Source organism: Dermacentor silvarum, chromosome 1 (assembly GCF_013339745.2).
Source record: "Dermacentor silvarum isolate Dsil-2018 chromosome 1, BIME_Dsil_1.4, whole genome shotgun sequence".
NCBI classification, from domain to species: Eukaryota; Metazoa; Arthropoda; class Arachnida; order Ixodida; family Ixodidae; genus Dermacentor; species Dermacentor silvarum.
Genome location: NC_051154.1, coordinates 401460005 through 401480471, shown reverse-complemented (window position 1 = coordinate 401480471; position 20467 = coordinate 401460005). Strand labels below are relative to the sequence as shown.

General features: G+C 49.7%; 1 protein-coding gene across 4 annotated transcripts in view; it reads left to right on the top strand.

The window, feature by feature from the left end:
• LOC119437562 (organic cation transporter protein-like) overlaps positions 1 to 20467 on the top strand; it is a 271629-nt gene that overhangs the window by 106975 nt on the left and 144187 nt on the right. For all 4 annotated transcript variants that reach the window (XM_049660703.1, XM_049660704.1, XM_049660702.1 and 1 more), the window contains exons 5-6: positions 4834 to 5002; positions 16437 to 16584. In XM_049660703.1, coding sequence (XP_049516660.1) covers positions 4834 to 5002; positions 16437 to 16584 — 317 coding nt within the window. The remainder of the gene's footprint in view (positions 1 to 4833; positions 5003 to 16436; positions 16585 to 20467) is intronic.

Below are 20467 nucleotides of genomic sequence, written 5' to 3'. Positions count from 1 at the left end.
TACACGGATTATCATTCTGCCAGAAAGAAACAGCAAGCATGGGCTCACATTATGCAAGCGTGTGAAAAAAGCATAATCTAGCAAATTTTCTGCGCATTGCGAGTGGCGGCATGTGGAGTGTTTGCTTCAAAGATGAAACTCTTTGAAATCGGGAGTAGGATGACATGATTAATCGCGCTGCTTTATTCTGGACGGCTTCGGGTAGATTGGTAAGGGTGATCTGGTAGGGATGCCAAAAGACTGATGCATATTCCAGGGAGGGACGCACAAGGAAAGTGTATGCTTGAAGCCTGGTATCCCTGTCGGCCAGATACAAGCGTCGCTTCAGAAAGCCAAGTTACTTTTTCGCATTTGCAGTCAACCATTTCGTGGAAGTTATCACTTGTGTCATGTCCTGCACATCTGTATCGTTTCGCACTATACACCAGTGAAACTTATGGTCAGCACCATAGCATGTCTTTTTCTATATGTGCACGGGTTTCTGTAACAACACCGACTTTTCACACCAAGTCACTGTGGTCCGGAAAGTTGTTCATTATTAAGGCATACCTCGGAAATTCTGAATATATTACTAATGTTAAGAACTCCGTGAACATGAGAAGAAGGGGGGTAAATTTTTTTTCTAAGGATTGTTGCGCAGCTTGCACGGGACTTCAGATATTGCTTTAGGCACACATACCCATATGAAATTCTTATGATTATAGTTTGTTAGTCAGACTTATTCCTCTTTACATGCATGTGACCTATTAGCAAAGGCAAACTTCTAAAAACTAAATGAAATATGCGATTCTCATCCACAATATAGCCTGCTGCCATGGCACTGGTGTTTGTACAAACAGCTGGTACCAGCGAAACCCAGACAGTTTAGGATCTAGTATATGCAACACACTTGTATCCCCCATATATAAAGCTACTTCGTGCAATGTATAAATTCCTGCTATTGACACTACTGTCCACAAAATAAAAAAACTCAAGGCTGCCCGAAATTTGCATTCATGGCATTAGTGCCCAGGCGTGTCCACATTTCAGGACAGTGCAGTATGTCTTGACGTATGTAACTATTATGATGTTCCCTAAATTACCCTCACCGATAGAAGCATCTTCAAAAGTGCAGTAAGAACTTTTGAAACAAACGACACATGTACGAAGCTGAAAGAGCGGTGTGATAGGGCTTCTCTATCGGGGTACTACACAAGAAAATGCGATCGGAAACACATATGCACAGTCTACTTCTGAGTATAAAACGCGCACTTAAAACGGGCACTTTTACGCCTAGTACAGCTGCGACACATGAATATCCCGATTGGTATCTTGCGAACACTCCGTAACAGCAACAACACAGCTCGAACGTGGCGGTCACCACGGCGCATCGCAGGTGGCAATACGGCTCACGCAGTATAGCACACGAGGAATGACAGCGATACCGAAGCAACAAATCTTATCGCTACTGATCTTGTAATCACTTCTAAAGGTTGTAAAGGACTGGCGTTCACCACTTCGCGGCAACAAACTGCATACACAGAACACATACAAGTCGCGTACGCTGGGTGGCACGCCGATCGGACACTTTTAACTTCGCCACCGCCCTGAACATGTGTCGTATACTCAGAATACACGGGTACGTGATGGCCTTCTCGTTTGCAATGCACACGCGAAGCACGGCACAAGAAATCACGAAGTTGACGGCTTGAAATATTTCTTCCGACGCTGGCGCAAACACAACACACTTCCTCCGCTCCGTCTGTTTCTGTCGGCGATCGCCCGCACTGATGAGGCCTAGGAGGGTACACCGGCTTGCTGCCTTCGATGACTATCTCCGTGGGTGCTGGATAACTCTAGTAAAAATCACAAGAACGAGAAAAAATCGACTGTTTCTGCCGCGGCTGTTGCCTAGGCCTCGCGTCACCGCTTCGCTTCGCTTCGAGCAAGCGCCATGTTTGCCGTGATGACGTCCTCCGCCGTCCGCCTCGTACCAGCCAATGAGAGACGAGCAGGCATGCGGATGGAAAAGTGCGTCCGCCCGTCCAGACGATCGGACAGGCTTCCGCCCCAGTCCGCATGCATGCGGAGCGGGCGTGCGGATTGAGCGCGTATGGGCCATTAATCCTGACTTTTGTATCGCTCGTACTGCCGGAATCTGTTGAGACAGGCTATTTTAAAATTTGAGTCAGGCCTTACATACCAAATCCTCAGCGCTGCTTCGAGTATCAGAAATTTGGCCATAACTCCCAAATTTGCCGTGGTAAACTCACATTTCCGAAGTGTGGCGTTCACGACCACACAGCAGGCGACTGCAGTGGCACACCCCACTGTGTGAACTGCGATGGTGGGAACCCGGCCTTCTCTCGATCTTGTGTAACCTGGAAGAAATAAATGCAAATCTTTGCTATCAAGGTTAAAGAGAATATAGCTTTCAGAGAGGCATGTCAGCTTCTGTCCCCATAATTTGGACAGAAAACATATTTCGTTGAAGTGGTGCATCATGGGGCAGCCACGCGCAGCGAGAGCGCGGTACCACACCCGCCCCCTCGGTAGGAGTAGCCAAGGCTGCCCTACCTTCCACGAACTACCAGCGCAGGTTGCCGCCAGCGCAGCATAGAGGCTAAGGCGAGCCCAGCGACGTCTGGGCTGGTGGGCTTCAAGATCACGTCTTTCGAGGCGAGGCTACCCCGGCAAACACACCACTTGCAAGACTGGTTGTCCAGCGTCCCGCAAGAGGCGATGGACATCACTCCCAGTCATACGGCGCCGCCAGCGCCTAAAGAGCGGCGACAATATCTCGACCGTTCCAAAAAAAAAAAGAAAAGAAAACCCCCCTCACAGGGCCCGAAAAGGGCTCTGTAAGTTAAGTTAGATTTCCAACGTTAGACACACATCACAAACATATTCTGCAACATGGACACACAAATATTGCAGTGGGATGTGAGAGAATATTTGCGCAATTTAGATGATATTAATGAACTGCTTTATAAGCCAAGTCCAAAAGTGCCGTTTGTAAGGATACACAGCTAAAATCTACACCGACAAACTTTCTTACAAAGTATGCCATTTTTGGAAATATCGCGACGATGCTGTTGCCTCGTCGGCCAGTGTGGCTACATATAAGTGTTGCCTTCAAGCAATTACAACTACGAAGGTCCCTCGAAGCAGTTGCTGTCCGAGCGCTGCTGTTCAATAAGGTGGTGACTATTATTTCCATTTACATCTCTCCCAGCTATCAACTTCACAAAATACTTAATTTTAGTACTTTATTGATGAACTTCCTGAACCCTGTATACTCGTAGATGATGCGTTATGATGCGAGGGGCCGCCTAATACAAAATATTCTTTTATTTATAGGTGCACGGCTCTTAAACAACAAAGAGCGTACATTCTATAGCGTTGCACATAAAACATTCTCATCGATAGACATCGATTGAATGTTAATAATTCCCCCCTACACGAATGCCCCACAAGGGCGCTGTAGGTACTGTAAATAAATAAATAAATAAATAAATAAATAAATAAGCATCGCATCAGGTACACTCATGCCGTACCTAGAGTGAAACGTCATAAAGAACCCTTACGGAAGTGATCACTTTCTGGGTGTATTAAACCTTACAAAGCCATATGAATGCTCGGCACTGTCACCTTGTACTCGAGAGCAGGAGGGTTGCACGTAGGCGTTACCCTCGATGGAGAAGAAATACGACTGGCAGCACAGCAAACAAGGATTTAATATGCACAAGAACGGGAAAAGTATAAGGCACATAAAACTCAAACCATAATTCAACAAAAGTGTTCACTCAATATTAAATACAAAACTCCGACTAAATACAAAACTACCAAAAGCACTATCTCGGTCTCGGAGCCTAAATCCGTCTTAATGTCTCTAAGTCAGTCCTAGTCCTGACTCTCAGCAAAGTGTGGCCACCCTAAATTCAGCCTAACTGCGTCGCAATGCAGAAATGTGGGTTCTTACGGACCGTCGGTTTGCAGCTCTTCTCGTTGGGTCCACGTCTTATTCGTCCGGAGTGTTGTGGGTGCCGTAAGTGCCGATGATTCGCGGTTCCGTCGACCTGACCGAATACGTGGCTGGTGCCCCGGTAGCCCCCGCTGACGTGTCGATTGCCTGGTTAGGCTTCACGAAGCGTTCTTCGCCTTTCGCCGATCTGCATGGCGACCCGGTGTCCTGGTGATTATCAGTTGATCGGGCTCGGTCGAGGAAGAGGGATTCTTGCGAAGAGGACCAGAACCACCGTGAGAAGCAGCAGCCGGTCGCAGGAGCTTCGCCCGGACGTCTCCGAGGTCTACAGCCACGCCTGGGCCTTGCCAGCGTCACGAGCTTCGTGGCCGGGCTCTCCGCACTCCCGTCGTCAGAGCATAGCTGACGAAGCGACCTTCCAGTACAAGAGCCACGTCGATAATAATGTTTCGTCGCTTCTCCCTCGTGGATTACACCTCGGTTCGCGTGCCTCGAGTGCTCGCGCGGTTTCGAACGCTCCGCGAACTTCGTCTACTTCGTTTTCGTGTACCGCCGGCGTCCGACTCATGACAGGCACAAGTCGCCAGATGACCAGCGATTACGCTGGAACTCTCGATGACTCATGTATAAAAGCCGACGCGCTTGTCTCGCAAATCAGATTTTGCCGATTGCCGACTGTGCTTGTCGCTATCGTTGTGCTTCCAGTATCACTTGCTTTTGTGGGCAGAAGTTCGCCCAATAGAGATTTAGTTTCATCAGTCGCAGTTTCGTTGCTGTGTTCTTCGCCGTCACTTCTACGTGACAGTATACACGAAAGTATTGTGTCCGGGAGTTCACCGGCCTTTTATCGCCTACCTCGTTCTATGCAGTGATGGAGATCATGCCCCCGCAGTACCGGATGATGATGAACGTGGGCTTCGGCATTGGCTACACGATTCCGCTGCTGCTGCTGCCGCTGTTGGCGTACCACATCCGCGACTGGAGTTACCTACAGTTGACCACGGGCCTGTCGGGGCTCCTGATGATGCCTTTCTGGTTGTGAGTACATTCACAGTATATGCAGCTGCTTAGATATAAAAATGGATTCTTGGGGGAGTTCGCACACCTGTGGCTAAGAGTACACAGGGCAGTCAGGTACGTCTGTTACGTAGAGGATGCGTGAGCATGCCAAATTAGTTCCTAGAGGCTCGGGCGGCAACCTGCCGATACATTGTAAACCATTCACTCCAGTCTTAAGCGAAGTTTCAATCGTTCGGAAAGACGCAACAGGAAAGGTGGATAATAGAAGCATATTGACACTTTTCGCGGAGCAGTTTGCTATAGAGGAACAGGATGGCGCTTTCGGCGGTGCGCCATACGTTGGCTCAGCGAATGCGCACGAATACGAATCTATTACAGCTTCTGCCCTGCTACTGTGCGATCAGCTGTCGGAAATGCAAACTGGGTGTTCGCTAATGCACTCTGCCCCATTCATGCTGAAAAATGTGTAACGATAAAGGGAAGATGTGTGCGGTAGTTCGCTGCAGAAATAGAGATTCACATATTAAGCAATGGAATCAACCTGTGTTGCCGCCTTCGCGATGCACGGCTTTGCTCGAGGATCAAAAAAGATAATTCATCCGCCAGCCTCCAAAGAAAGGACTTCAACGCCGGAACGTCGGCACTTAAGAGTGAGTACCGCTCGTTACAAAGGGAAATAGCGCCACTTTACGTGCGAGAAACTTATTATGCCATTATTTACACACATACGCCCCTACTCGCTCGCGAACTTACACCCACCCTATCGCCAACGTATCAATAATAAGTGAATGGGCGCACACTTGAATCAATGTGCCGAAGCATGAGTGACGGCGAATACACCGACAAGACCTGAATGTTTGAAGCTGAACGTTTCGTGACGGTCCACAGAGTAAGCTAGGGCCTAGCGATAATACGTCTTTGCTACAAGCTACCGCAAGCACAGAACATTTACATTCCAAGCCTTGTTCGCAGCGAGAACAAATCTATCGCAACAGAGCACACCCGCGAGGGATTAGGCTGAAAATCAGCAATCAGATAGTGACCGCACCGAGGAACTTTACTGAGGCAGAAATATGACAAGCCGCTGCTGCAAAATGTTTGCCAAATAAAGAACGATGAGCACGCTGATCCTGATTTAATTCATAAGCGGAAAGTTTGGAAAGCTTGGAATTCGTACATTTCTAGCCCCGCTTTTAGTACAAGCACCGTATACGCTGCTCGCGCCCTTTGGACAAGGCGTAATGAGCTCTGAAAGCACTTACATGAGCTCTAAAGCTGTGGTCAAAGCTTCGTGTCGTTCACACAGTCACCGTCTACGATATGCGTCGGAACGGAGGTTTCCTGCACCGCACCGGCGTCACGCGCTTCCATTGTAAACACGGAGGCAACGGAGGCAGCTGAGGCAAGCAATGGCCGCGTCACCACGTGATCAAACGTGGCAGCGGCCACGGGAGCGCCGCCGAAAAGGGTCAATAATATCAACGAACTCGCTCCGGACAGATCTGTGAGGGTGCCATCTTTGTTCACGACAAGTAGCAAGCTTCAGTTTCTAGACAAACATTATAGCGTGTAGTTACGGTGATTACCTTGCAGTGGCTTGTAGTGCTGTCACGCATGCTATGTATGGTCTGCGGGCACGTCGTTTCTACGAAATAAAATCGGTTGATAGCTAAGCAACATTCTTGTTAATTTGTTTATCTCGTCCCCGTGTTTTTTTTTCCTGGTTTATTTCCTGTTTGCTGACTTTTCCCTACATAAAAACATTTAGAGCATACACATATGCACCTGATAAACTTGCGACCAGTGCAGTAATGGTCTATTTGGAGAAAACGTGTCGCTTGCCTCTGCACCCGGATGCGGTGCCACTTTTCCCGGTCGGTGACACTCTTGCTGCGCCGTACTGGGTCCCCATTCTGGCTTGTATGGCGCGGTAGTTCTCAGTAAAATGCAAAATAATAGCGTCACACGTGCCCTCTTCATAAATGATGTCGTCGTTGCAAGGAGAACGCTTGCATTGACAATAATTTTGTATTTGACATTCAATTTGTTTTTTTTTCTTAGGAATAGCTGCACAGTTTAGAAATTAGCCATTCATTCGTATTCAAATAATCGGCGTGGCGTGACAACGGACGGAGTGCCATCACTAGATCCCGCATAAAGCAACCATCCATGCGAGTGCTGGCCCCTTGGTCACAGCTTCAAGCGCCTGCTGTCCAGGTTACTTTGCCAGCAATTCTTGACGATTTATTTATTTATTTATTTATTTATTTATTTATTTATTTATTTATTTATTTATTTATTTATTTATTCATTCATTCATTCATTCATTCATTTATTATGGTACCCTTAGGGATCTGAAGGCCGTCAGAGAAGAGAGAAGAGGTGGGCGCAAGAAAAATATATATTGTCACAGTATGTAATGTGGAAAGAAGAGGACATGGTTGGTGCCCTGGGAGACGACAAAGACAATTCTGGGTTTCGCTTCTCTACGCAGCCATTAAAACCCATCTGTAAATACTAGTACGCTTCTTTCTTCATGTAACATTATTGGTGGAGGTGCGGGGTAGTCACTTGCGCAAGACGGAGCTCCGCAGCGGACGTAACCTGGCCGTCATGTCATCCGAAGGGGCGTCTTTAACCGCGGCCCCGTCGACGCCACCGGCGGTCATCCTATCCCAGCCCCGTGACCCTGGCATGTTTTCTGGGATTGACAACGTTGACGTCTATGACTGGTTGGTCAATTACGAACGGGTCTGCGCCAACAACCGGTGGGATAACACGCTTATGCTGGCCAACGTAATATACTACCTCAAAAAAACGGCACGGGTCTGGTTCGAGACACATGTAGAAGACATTACAAGTTGGGAGCAATGCAAACAGAAGCTTCGCGATTTGTTCGGCAAGCCCATCTGCCGCCAACGTGCTGCTCAGAAGGACCTTGGGACCCGTGCACAGACGTCCACTGAATCTTACGTGGCGTACATCCAGGACATCTTGGCTCTTTGCCGCAAGGTAGATAAAAACATGACAGAGGCAGATAAGGTCAGTCACGTTTTAAAAAGGCATAGCGGACGACGCGTTTAACCTTCTCGTGTATAAGAACATCATAACAGTCAATGAGATTATTAACGAATGTCGCCACTTTGAAGGAGCGAAAAGCCGCCGCATAGTTCAGCAGTTCATGCGTCTACCCAACACAGCTGCTTCATCGACGTGTGAAGACCGCGTGAGCCCACTCCCTCCGAGAACGTCGTACGTATAGTCCGGCGGGAAATTGAAGCAGCGTCTCCTGCCACACAAGTGACGCAGTGCTTTGACGATTCCCGGCCGCTCGTGTCCCTCATTCAATCGGTCGTTCGCCAAGAACTTTCCAATGTGGGTCTGCAATCCATCTGCTCAGCCAACCGTCCTGACTTCGCTTCGTCTGCTGCATCTGCACCTGTTCACCGGAACCCGTACGGTCCTTACCCGAGCTATCGCAACCCGGCCGAATGGCGCACACATGATGATCGACCCATCTGCTTCTATTGTGGACGTGTGGGCCACATCTCGCGCCACTGCCGAAGTTCCTGGCCGGCCCTCTCTCGACCAAGCTTTCCCGCCTACCGCCGCTCCCCACTGAATCCTCGCCCGCCTGCGCCCTCCACCGAGTTCGAAGATGCACCTGACAACGCTCGAGTCACTGCGACTAACCACTCATCATCACCGCACAGTAGCCGCTCCCGTTCACCCAAGCTGCGTTGTTCCCCGTCCCTTGCTTACCATCGCCGCTCTCCGACGGGAAACTGACTGGGGCAGCTCCGGGAGGTGACGCTGCTCTAGCACCCCGGCCTGAAATTCCTCTGTTGACCCTGCCTACTGATCGGAACCTTCTGGACGTGGATGCGGATGGTTTGCTTGTTACAGCACTCATCGACACTGGGGCGCAAGTTTCCATCATGAGTGCTGACCTGCGAACGCGCCTGAAGAAAGTCCTCACTCCTGCTCCGACTCGACTGCTACAGGTCGCCGACGGTGGAACTCCGGCTGTGCTCGGAATGTGTGCTGCGCGTGTCAGTGTCGCCGGCCGCCACACGTCTGTTTTGTTTAGTGTGCTCGAACGCTGCCGCCACGGTGTGATCCTCGGCCTCGACTTTTTGACCGCCCATTCTGCTCTGATTGACTGTTCAGCCGGTGTTGTCCAACTTGACCTACCCCTTTCCATTGACCTTCCTGCTCAAGCCCCAACTCAGCTTGGTTCTGCGGATTTTATTCTTCTTCCCCAAGCGGCAACCTGCATCGCCGTTTTCGCCTGTCCACCTGTTCCTGACGGAGACTATGTCCTCACTCCCGCGACTTCAGTCCTGCTTTCCCACAATGTCTCTTTCCCACACACCGTCATTTCTGTAGCGGCCAATCAGACCTGTCTTCCCATCCTAAATTTCGGCCAGTGCCTTCAGGTACTTCCTCGAGGGATGTCGCTTGCCACGTTGTCACCGTCCCGTGAGTGCCATATTTCAGCTCTATCTGTTGCGACATCTTCGACCAGTGCTCGTTCTGCGCCTTCTGCATCTGCCCCAGCCGACGACATTGCAAAGATGATTGCGCCGGACCTCGACCCCCAATCCGCCGCAGAGCTCCGTGACCTCCTCGAGTCCTACGCCGACATTTTCGACCTGAACGATTGCTCTTTGGGTCAAACTGCGGCTGTGAAGCATCGTATAAATGCCGGCGATGCGGCACCTGTTCGCCGACGCCCATACTGGGTGTCGCCCTCTGAGCGACAAGTTATCCAGAGCGAAGTTGACAAAATGCTTGCCAAAGGGATTATTGAACACTCTTCCAGTCCGTGGGCTTCCCCTGTTGTGCTCGTCAAAAAGAAGGACAACAGCTGACGATTCTGCGTGGACCATCGTCATCTAAACCAGATCACCAAGAAAGATGTCTACCCGCTTCCACGGATCGACGATGCTCTGAACTGTCTTCACGGTGCCACTTATTTTTCATCAATAGACCTTCGCTCCGGGTATTGGAAAATTGCAGTGGAGGAAATGGACCGTGAGAAGACCGCATTCGTTACACCTTACGGCCTCTATCAGTTTAGGGTAACGCCTTTCGGCTTGTGCAATGCCCCGGCGACCTTTGAACGTATGATGGACATACTCTTGCGTGGATTGAAATGGTCCATCTGCTTGTGTTACTTGGATGACGTCATCGTATTCTCTCCAACTTTTGCGGCCCATCTTGAACGACTTTCATCTGTGCTTTCTGTTTTTCGCGCCGCTGGCCTACAGCTCAACTCGTAAAAGTGCCACTTCGGTCACCGCCAAATAACCATGCTCGGACATCTCGTCGATTCGTCAGGCATTCGCCCCGATCCCGCTAAAGTTCGTGCAGTGCAGAATTACCCTGTACCAACCTCTGCCAAAAATGTTCGCAGCTTTATCGATCTTTGCTCTTACTTCCGCCGGTTTGTGAAAAATTTCGCGCATGTTGCTCGTCCCCTGACTGACCTCCTGAAGAAAGACGCTCCTTTCTGTTGGGGCTCTGAACAAGCGACTTCTTTCTTGCGCCTCATCACGCTACTCACCACACCTCCTGTTGTCGCCCATTTTGACGCCTCCGCTCCGACAGAAATTCGCACTGACGCCAGTGGATACGGCATCGGCGCGATTTTGGCCCAACGCCAGTGTGGGCACAACCGCGTTATCGCCTACGCCAGCCGCCTCCTCTCCCCGTCCGAGCGCAATCTCGTGATGTCATAGCCACAGCGACCCAGGCACGCCAGATTGCCCGTCTTCGTTTGCCGTCCGTCTTCGTCTTCGATTACTGAGCGGGAATGTCTCGCCCTCATTTGGGCTGTGGGCAAGTTCCGACCTTACATATATGGTCGACCATTTACGGTTACAACCGATCACCACGCCCTTTGTTGGCTTTCTTCCCTCAAGGATCCCACCGGACGCCTCGGTCGCTGGGCCCTACGCCTTCAGGAATACACATACACTGTGGTCTACAAGTCGGGTCGTTTATATCAGGACGCCGACTGCCTGTCTCGTCACCCCGTGGATGCACCGAACGATTTAGTGGATGCCGCACCGATGTGCGTTCTCTCGCTTTCCGCCTTGAAAGACATTGGGGCTGAACAACGACGCGATGAATCGTTACGGCAGCTTATCGAACGCCTGCTCTCTGACCCGTCTGACCCATTCCTTCACATGTTCGTACTACAAAATGACACCTTGTATCGCCGCAACATGCACCCAGACGGGTCCGAGCTGCTAATCGTCATTCCGTCTCATCTTCAGCACACTGTACTCCAGCAACTGCACGACGTTCCCACTGCTGGACACCTTGGCGTCTCTCGGACCTATGACCGAATTCGGCGACGATTTTTCTGGCCCCGTCTCAACCGCTCCGTCCGTCGCTATGTCGCCACGTGTGAGTCGTGTCAACGCCGAAAACGACCAGCTGTACATCCTGCTGGTCTGTTGCAGCCTCTGGATATACCGACTAACCCTTTTTTTCGCGTTGGCGTTGATCTTCTCGAACCATTCCCTATATCAAACGACGGAAATAAGTGGATTGCCGTCGCTATGAACCATACCACCCGCTATGCCATTACAAGAGCCCTTCCCACCAGTTGCGCTACAGACGTCGCTGACTTCTTGCTTCACGACGTTATCTTACACCACGGCGCACCTCGTCAGCTTCTCACCAACCGCGGGCGATACTTTCTTGCCAAAATCATCGGCGACTTACTTCGATCCTGTGCTACTAAGCACAAGCTTACTACAGCCTACCATCCTCAAACTAACGGTCTTACGGAACGCCTGAACCGGACAATAACTGACATGCTCGCGATGTATGTTTCCTCCGATCATCGCGACTGGGACACTGCTTTACCATTTGTCGCGTTTGCGTAATATTCCTCGCGCCACGACACAGCTGGCTATTCGCCCTTCTACCTTCTATATTGCCGTGAACCGTACTTGCCTTTCGAGACTCTTCTTTCTACCACGCCCGACTCGCCGACAGAGTACGCTCGTGATGTCATAGCCACAGCGACCCAGGCACGCCAGATTGCCCGTCTTCGTCTCTCTGCTTCACAGACACGTCAGAAGTGCCGTTACGGTCAGCACCACCGCGACGTCGAATACGAACCAGGTGCTCTTGTGCTAGTTTGGTCTCCATCTCGACGTGTCGGTCTTTCGGAGAAACTCCTTTTGCGATACTACGGCCCTTATCGCATCCTCCGCCAGGTGACGCCTGTCACATATGAAGTGTCTCCACTGGATGCTACCGTGCCTTCACCTCTATTTGACATCATCCACGTCAGCCGCCTCAAACCGTTCCTTTCTGGAACCAGTGAGTCGCACCAGTGAGGTGCTTCTTCCCACGGGGGTAATGTCACAGTATGTAATGTGGAAAGAAGAGGACATGGTTGGTGCCCTGGGAGACGACAAAGAAGATTCTGGGTTTTCGCTTCTCTACGCCGCCATTAAAACCCATCTGTAAATACCTGTACGCTTCTTCCTTCCCGTAACAATATATATATATATATATATATATATATTGTGGGCATTTATTGTGCACTTCTTCATCATCTGTACATTATCATCATCATGCGTGTGCCCCTCATCTTCATCGCGCGTGCGGGCGCATCATCATCAGCGTGGACTGTGTCGAAGGCTGTTCGGGCTGGTTGTGGACGCCGCCCTTCTTCGCCGTGTCGTCTCGGGCTCAATAAAGGTCCGCCCTTACTGTGACGCCACAAGTGGTGGAGGTGCTTCTTGGTTCCCCGTCCTCTACGCCCGTGGCCTACTCCCTGGAGCTTCGTTCGGGTCGCCGCTTGTGCCCACTGTCCGTCAGCATGTCGCAGGACGAGCAGCCTGACGCTTCTACCCTAACCATCCCGCCTCCACAAGCCGCACCTTCTGTGATCATCAGCGGCCACCAGCGTGATCCCCATCTGTTCGCTGGTCTTCGCGGTGAAGATGCTGAGAACTGGCTGGATGATTACGAGCGCCTAAGCTCTGCTAATCGGTGGGATGATCGCGACAAGCTCCGCCATGTCTCGTTCTACCTGACCGGTGTGGCGAAGACCTGGTTTTTCAACCATGAGATTGATTTCACTGATTGGACGAACTTCAAGCAGCAGCTTCGATAAATTTGTGGCACGCCGGCGGTTCGCTCCGCCCTTGCGAATAAAACTCTGGATGCTCGCAAACAACACTCCGGCGAGTCCTACACATCGTACATCGAGGATGTGCTTGCACTCTGTCGCCGTGTCAACGTTGCCATGGCTGAGTCAGACAGGATACGCCACATTCTTAAAGGTATTGGGACTGTGGCCTTCAACGCACTCGCCGTCAAGAACCCGGCTACCGTCACTGACATCGTCTTGACGTGCCAGCGCCTCGACGAGCTCGAGCCCGTACGCTTGCAGCCGGACTTAGCGAACACCGTTCTGCGGCAGACACCGACTTGCGCATGATGATCCGGGCGATCATACGCGAAGAACTGCAATCACTAGGCTTGTCATCTCCGTTGATGATTCCTGCTCAGCCTTCATGGTGCAGCATTGCGCGACGTCACCAGAGAGGAACTTGCGTCAATGACTTCCTCTGCGAATGTGGACCCTCCGGCCCCTCGCACCGTACCAACATACGCGCAGGTTGCTGCCGCGCCTCCGACTAGTGTACGTCCAACGTTGCCTCTACCCACATACGCACAGGTTGGTGTCGCTCCTCCGGCCAATGTCCCCTCATTACCACTTGAGCCGTCATCGCCCCATCTGACCGCACTATCTCACAGCGCACCGAGCGCCTCTTACTACCCGCCTTGGCGACCGTCTCGTCCTACCTGTTATTACTGTGGTTATCGCGGCCATATATCACGTTTTGGCCGCAAGCGCCAACAAGATGAGCGTCGCGGGTACGACCTGTGTGAACGCGATGCGTATTCTGGTGGGGCCTCTTACCAAAGCCGTCGTTACGCTTCCCCTCCACGCCGTTCCCCATCTCCGCCCGCAACGACCGAGACGCCGAACGGTTACCGTACCACCAGACGCCGATCATCTTCGCCCTTCCGCCGCTCCTCGTCACCGCTTCGGCCTGCCTCATTCACCTCTGACCGCCGCCCGGAAAACTAAGTAATGCAGTTTTCGGACGAAAAACTGCATTCACCGACAGGACTACAATTCCTCCAGCGCGCCCTTGTAATATGATGTCCGTGTTTGTTGAAGGTGTGCACGTTGAAGCTTTGGTGGACACCGGTGCGACTTTATCTGTTATGCATTCCGATTTGTGTAGGCGTCTCAGGAAAGTTACGACGCAAAGAAACTGGGACACAATTTTGCCATTCGTCACCTTCGCGTATCACACCGCCGTTGAACGCACCACCGGTTACTCGCCTTTCTACCTTGTTTATGGCCGTTCACCCAGTTCCTTTCTCGATGTTTCCTTCTTCTCTGCCCCTGTCAGTCCATCTCGATCTTCCTGCGAAGAATATGTTTCCCGCCTCGTCCATTGTCGCCAGCATGCCCGCGTCAACACCGCAGCCAGACAGCGGGACCGCAAGGATCATTATGACGCATATCATCGCGTAGCATTCTACCAGCCTGGCGATGAAGTGCTGCTCTGGACACCAGTTCGCACTCCTAGGTTATGCGAGAAGTTTCAGTGTCAGTTTATTGGCCCCTACACGGTCCTGGAAATGACTTCTCCAGTTTATTATCGCGTGACCCCTGCTGTTTCCTCAACTGACCGCCGTTGCCGCTCTACCGAAGTGGTCCACGTTTCTCGTATGAAGGCCTTCACGCGGCGTTCCCCGTACCTTTAGGCAGCGGCCAGGATGGCCGCTTTCGCGCGAGGGAAATTAGTGTGGGCATTTATTGTGCACTTCTTCATCATCTGTACATTATCATCATCATGCGTGTGCCCCTCATCTTCTTCGCGCGTGCGGGCGCATCATCATCAGCGTGGATTGTGTCGAAAGCTGTTCGGGCTGGTTGTGGACGCCGCCCATCTTCGCCGTGTCGTCTCTCGGGCTCAATAAAGGTCCGCCCTTACTGTGACATCACAATATATATATGGGGGCACACCTTAACTGGGGGCACACCTTAACTGCTGCCGATGGACGAAGGGAGGTTGGTCCAATCACAACTGGTTTTAGGCAGAGAATGCAGGTTCGTTTCCGAATGAGGAACACCATCCTTGTGTTTATGATCGGCGCGCAGCGACAATTACGAGGACTGTGAGATGAATTGTTGTCTGAGGATTAAGTTTTGGAAGTAAATCTTGTGGAAACCACAAATTATAGCTATTCGTTTCAGTAGTTGTAAGCCTGGTAGGTGTAGGGTCGATTTTATATATGTTACGTTAAAGGCACGGGAATAATTTGGCACAATAAAGCATGGTGCTCGGTTTTGTACTGATTAAACTGAATGAATTAACTTACTGTGGAAAGGGTCCCACACTGACGATGCATATTCTAACTTTGAGTCGGACCAATGTCTGGTAAGGTATTAGTTTAGGCTCGAAGGGGCTTGAGAGAAGTTTCCCTATTCGTAGAAGCGAGTGCGTTTAGCGCTGGTATTGATGTAATTAATGTGTGTGTTCCAAGATAACTCATTTGTTTGGTGTACCTCAAGATACTTGTAGCAAGACATATGTTCTGGAGTAATTCCGTTAACATTGCAGTTTGCTATTAGTGAATCATATTGACGGTAAAAGGACATAGTTTTACATTTGTTAATATTCAGACACATTTTCCATTTCATGCACCAGTCGGAAACATTGTCGCGGTCAGACTGAAGGTGCAAGCTGTCCGAATTAGTACGTTTCACACTGTAAATAACAGAGTCGCCAGCAAATATTTGTATGGGTGATGCATAGCCGTCAGGAAGGTCGTTAATGTAAATGAAAAATAATAAACGCCCTAACACGCTGCTCTGAAGGACACCAGATGTTACGTCACAGGAGAGGGAATAATAGTCGTAAGCAGTGACATATTGCATACGGTTCTTAAGAAAACACTCGGTCCATATTAGTTAGAAGGGCCAACATTTCATTTGCTTACCTTGAAAATTATGCAGATTGAATTGAATGCACTCTATGCATGTTTTTTGATGTACACTCAATGCAGTTTTTGCCTTTCGCCCCCATCAAAACGCGGCCGCCGCGCCCGGGCCTTCATCCCGCGCCCTGGGGCTTAGCAGCGCAGTTCCAGAGTCACTACGTCACCATGGCGGCTACCCCTAACATTCTGCTACTGCTTCATTGACTCTGTCTCAGTTACTATCACTGCCATTGTCGTTTTCAAGAAATATGCCACTGATAGCGGTACTGAGATCACACCTCTGGCTAATCCCCGTACGCCTCGACAGCACAGAAATAATTCCTTGGGTGTAAGCGGTACAGCAAATATGGCCCGCTTCGCTAATTAATTTATTCTTTGCTTCTTGCCTGTACAGCTATCTGCAAGAGTCTCCACGCTGGCTGCTTACGAAGGATCGCATCGAGAGCGCCGAGCGGTCTCTGGTTCGCATCTTAAGGATCAATCGACGGCCCGTGCCTGACATGGACCAGATCATGAGTGACCTCGCTCTCTTCGCAAAATCGGTGAGCTCGACGATCCCGTTGCCGGTACCGTTTAAACTGGGTGCACTGCTCGCCTCAAACGTTAGCTGTGACAAAAAAAAAAATAAAGAAAGCTCGTCAAACGCAATCACGTGTCGGCCTCAATGTCCAACCCCATTTCTTTTATTCACTCCGATCACCCCACAAAAGTTCTTTCAGGCATAGCAAATTGAAAATAAAAACAGAATAATCTAAACTTCCCGCCATATTGTGCTACCGCTTTCATTTACTGCTTTATTGTACTCGGCAGGTTCAGAGTACGCGGTCTCACCCGCCGTGGTTGCTCAGTGGCTATGGTGTTGGGCTGCAGAGCACGAGGTCGCGGGATCGAATCCCGGCCACGGCGGCCGCATTTCGATGGGGGCGAAATGCGAAAACACCCGTGTACCTAGATTTAGGTGCACGTTAAAGAACCCCAGGTGGTCCAAATTTCCGGAGTCCCCCACTACGGCGTGCCTCATAATCAGAACTGGTTTTGGCACGTAAAACCCCATAATTTAATTTTTAATTTAGTACGCGGTCTCCTTTCGTCTCTAATTCTGAGTATGCCTCTTGTGCGATTCGCTTGTTGACCGACTGTTCTTCGTCTAAATGGCATATGTAAACTACACCCGGTGTTGACATGGCTATGACCGCGGTGCACCCTTCAAGTTCTCACGTTTTAGGATTATTTGCACAATCCCCATGGTGTTGTTTGTTTGACCCCCAAGTACTGCCGCATCACTTGAAATACAGATTAAGTTTTGGTTCTAAACAACAGCAGAGGACCATTGCGTACGTTTTGCTAAAAGCCTGCTCTAGTCAAATTTCGTGTTCGACATTACTGAAAGTGTAGTGGTATTTTTGCGTTTTGACAACCCTTAGGTGGCGTGGGTAACCTCGTGCTCAGATACGCAGCCGGTCAGTCAGCTAAAAGGCACGCAAGTTCTGTTGACAATACTGTGCACACCGCGGTTAGCCACCGTTAGTGTGACCCGAAAGCGCCTAATATAAATGGTCATAAGTATACCGGGTGACCTTAAAGCAGACATATTTTTAAAGAATAGGACTGTCCCGATGCGATGATTCGATCTTCAATATTCATTCTCTCAGTACGGCTGACGCTAAATGGTCGAGTAGCCGTGGCAGCTTCTTCTTTAACTTAGATTGGTTATTTACCTTTTAATTACTGGTTTTAGCGCCAACGTTGCAATGGTACTGTTGGAGGAGGACGCCGCAGAAAACCAATGCAATTTACGCGATTTTAGAAATCACATTCGTTTTAAGATATTTGTCGACGAAAACTCACCATTTCCCCTTCGATACCGAAACAGGGCGCGCGAACAGCGCCGGAAGAACAGCGAACGCTTAGCTTGCTTCTTTACGTCTACAGGTTGACCACCCAAGTTGCGCGCCTCGTATCGTTTTATCTCCCGAGGATCATGCCTCGGCGACCTACCGTCGCTTAAGGCTCGTTCACACAAGGCTGACCCGACACCGACCAGAGAACAAGACAACGACGCCGGTTATCGGCCGACTAGTCAGCAGACTGTGTCGCTGAGGGGCATTCTGCCAGATTAAGCCGCCGACAACGCCGCCGACGCGACCGACGACATCGAGTCGTCGTAGTGTGACAGCATTTCGTCACGCTGACACCGACAAAACCAGACTGCAGACTGTCGTTCGACCAGCCTTCGTGAAACCAGCCGCAGAGCGAAAACGTCGCACGGACAACGAGACAGCCTCAGTAGCTTCGTTTTTATATATACTTAATCGTGCTCAAAATTAATGAAAACATATTTCCGAAGTTGAAATGCACGATCGTCAGCCCTCGCCAGCAGTTTTGTGCCGAGCTGGAGCCGATGCGGATTTTGTTCAGCGCAGAACCTACCTGCAGCCGAGGGGTTCGTGCACGTATACCCATAAATGTGGGCCTGAACTAACGGACCGGTCACGCTAGACCGATGTGATGTTTATTTCGGTCTCGCAAGTTCAGTGTAGCTCACTTCTCCTCGTAGCAACATGAAGTGGACCGCTCTTCGTACCATCCGCACACAAGAAGCGGCAAGGAACCGAGGCGGCGCGGAAAGCGAGAACCTTCTACCAAATGCAGCAGTGATGAGAGCCGTTTGCCAAGCCCGGCAGCTCATATCTGTTTGCAGCATTTTGCTGCATTTCGTCAGTATTTCAGGTCGGCGCTACATGGATTCCCAAGAACGCTGCTTTCCACTGTATTTGAAGCAAACCACGAACGGCGGCAAATATAAACAAATGCGCCCTCTGGCGCCTTCTATCGAACAAAAAACAAGCAAGCATTCATAATGTATCGCCTCTGAGATTCGACAGCGCTTATAATTTCGGAGGTTATGTTCAGCTTATACAGGGTTTTCAGCGAACACTTTCCAAAATTGTTAAAGGTTGCCTGTGGCAGATAGCACAATTCTTGTTCATGAGCTGGCCTACTCGAAGAGGCAGACATCACTTGCGCAAAAAAATTAAATAATAAATAGATAATCGGAATAATTTACAAAAATTCACTAATTAGGTTTTAACTAATTACATCAGCCGTGGTGTTCAAATTCTAGCCGTGGTGTTTGCAAGGCGGATTCACATGCAACTAATTCTCAGGATGACACCAGTTTGGTAATATTACTTCCCGAACTTTACGGAGAAATATATTGGCGTTCCAGTTACTTTGTTAACAAAACGTTGTTCTATGCATTGAAGCACAAAAGTAATTACGACAGAAATAAGGAAAGAGAAGCAACATGCTCGTTGTAAAGGAAAAAAGAAACCGAAAAGCTGGTGGAACAGGGAGACACGAGGAGCGATCGCCGAACAACAGAAAGAATCACGAGAGCACAGGCAGGCAAAAAAAAAGAAAAAGCGCAGTTGCCGCATGATTAAGTAACCAGAAAATGACAAATATACCGTGAGAAATATTCTAGGGTTGAAATACTGCTTCCAGCAAAGATGAAAGGTGAAAGTGAACGTTGGTTGTCAGAAATACGTGAGAAAAAGAAAGAAGGCCGCTTTTAGAATATTTTGGAACCACATAAACTTATTAGGCAGGAAGTCTGGAACAACACAACAACACATCCTAGACGAAGATGGAAACAAACTGGAAGGGGACGCGGTATCAAATTACATCAGAAAAATAACAGCCGAATCTTTCCAAGACAGTGACGAGTTGTAGTTGAGAAAGAAAGCAGAGCATGAAAAGAGAACCAGATGGAAAAGGAGCTGGCGCTGACAAATTTAAACTGGAAGAAAGCCGAAGAGGAAATTCGTAAGCGCACAGCCACAGAGCTAGACGAGGTTGCCATTAGGCTGATTAATGAACAAGGACCAATAAGTAAGAAAGGTCTGTTGAAAGCAGTAGTAAAATTCCTAGGAGATAGGCGAATACCACACAGTTGGCGACAAAGTAGAATGAATTTAATTTATAAAGGTAAGGGGGGAAAATAGGATTCACTCATATAGACCGGTGACGATTACATCGGTAATATACAGGTCAGCAATGCAGGCGAGTAAATTGAAGCTGCAAGCATGCGCAGAGAATAAAGGCATATTGGGAGAACTTCAAAATGGGCTTCAGAATCGGTACGCGTCTGGATGATAACTTATTTGTTCTTACTCATGATATTGAAATATCCGAACAAGAAATGTGCCCGCTATATGTGGCTTTTTTAGACATTGCTACGTCGGCGATATCAACAGCGGACTTTCTATTCTTCTCTTAATCTCTCTCCCCCCTTTTCCCTTCCCCCAGTGTAGGGTAACCAAACGGGCTCGGTTCTGGTTAACCTCCCTGCCTTTCATTAAATCACTTTCTCTCTTGCCGGAGCGTATGACATATATAGACCACGACATTTTGTGGGATATT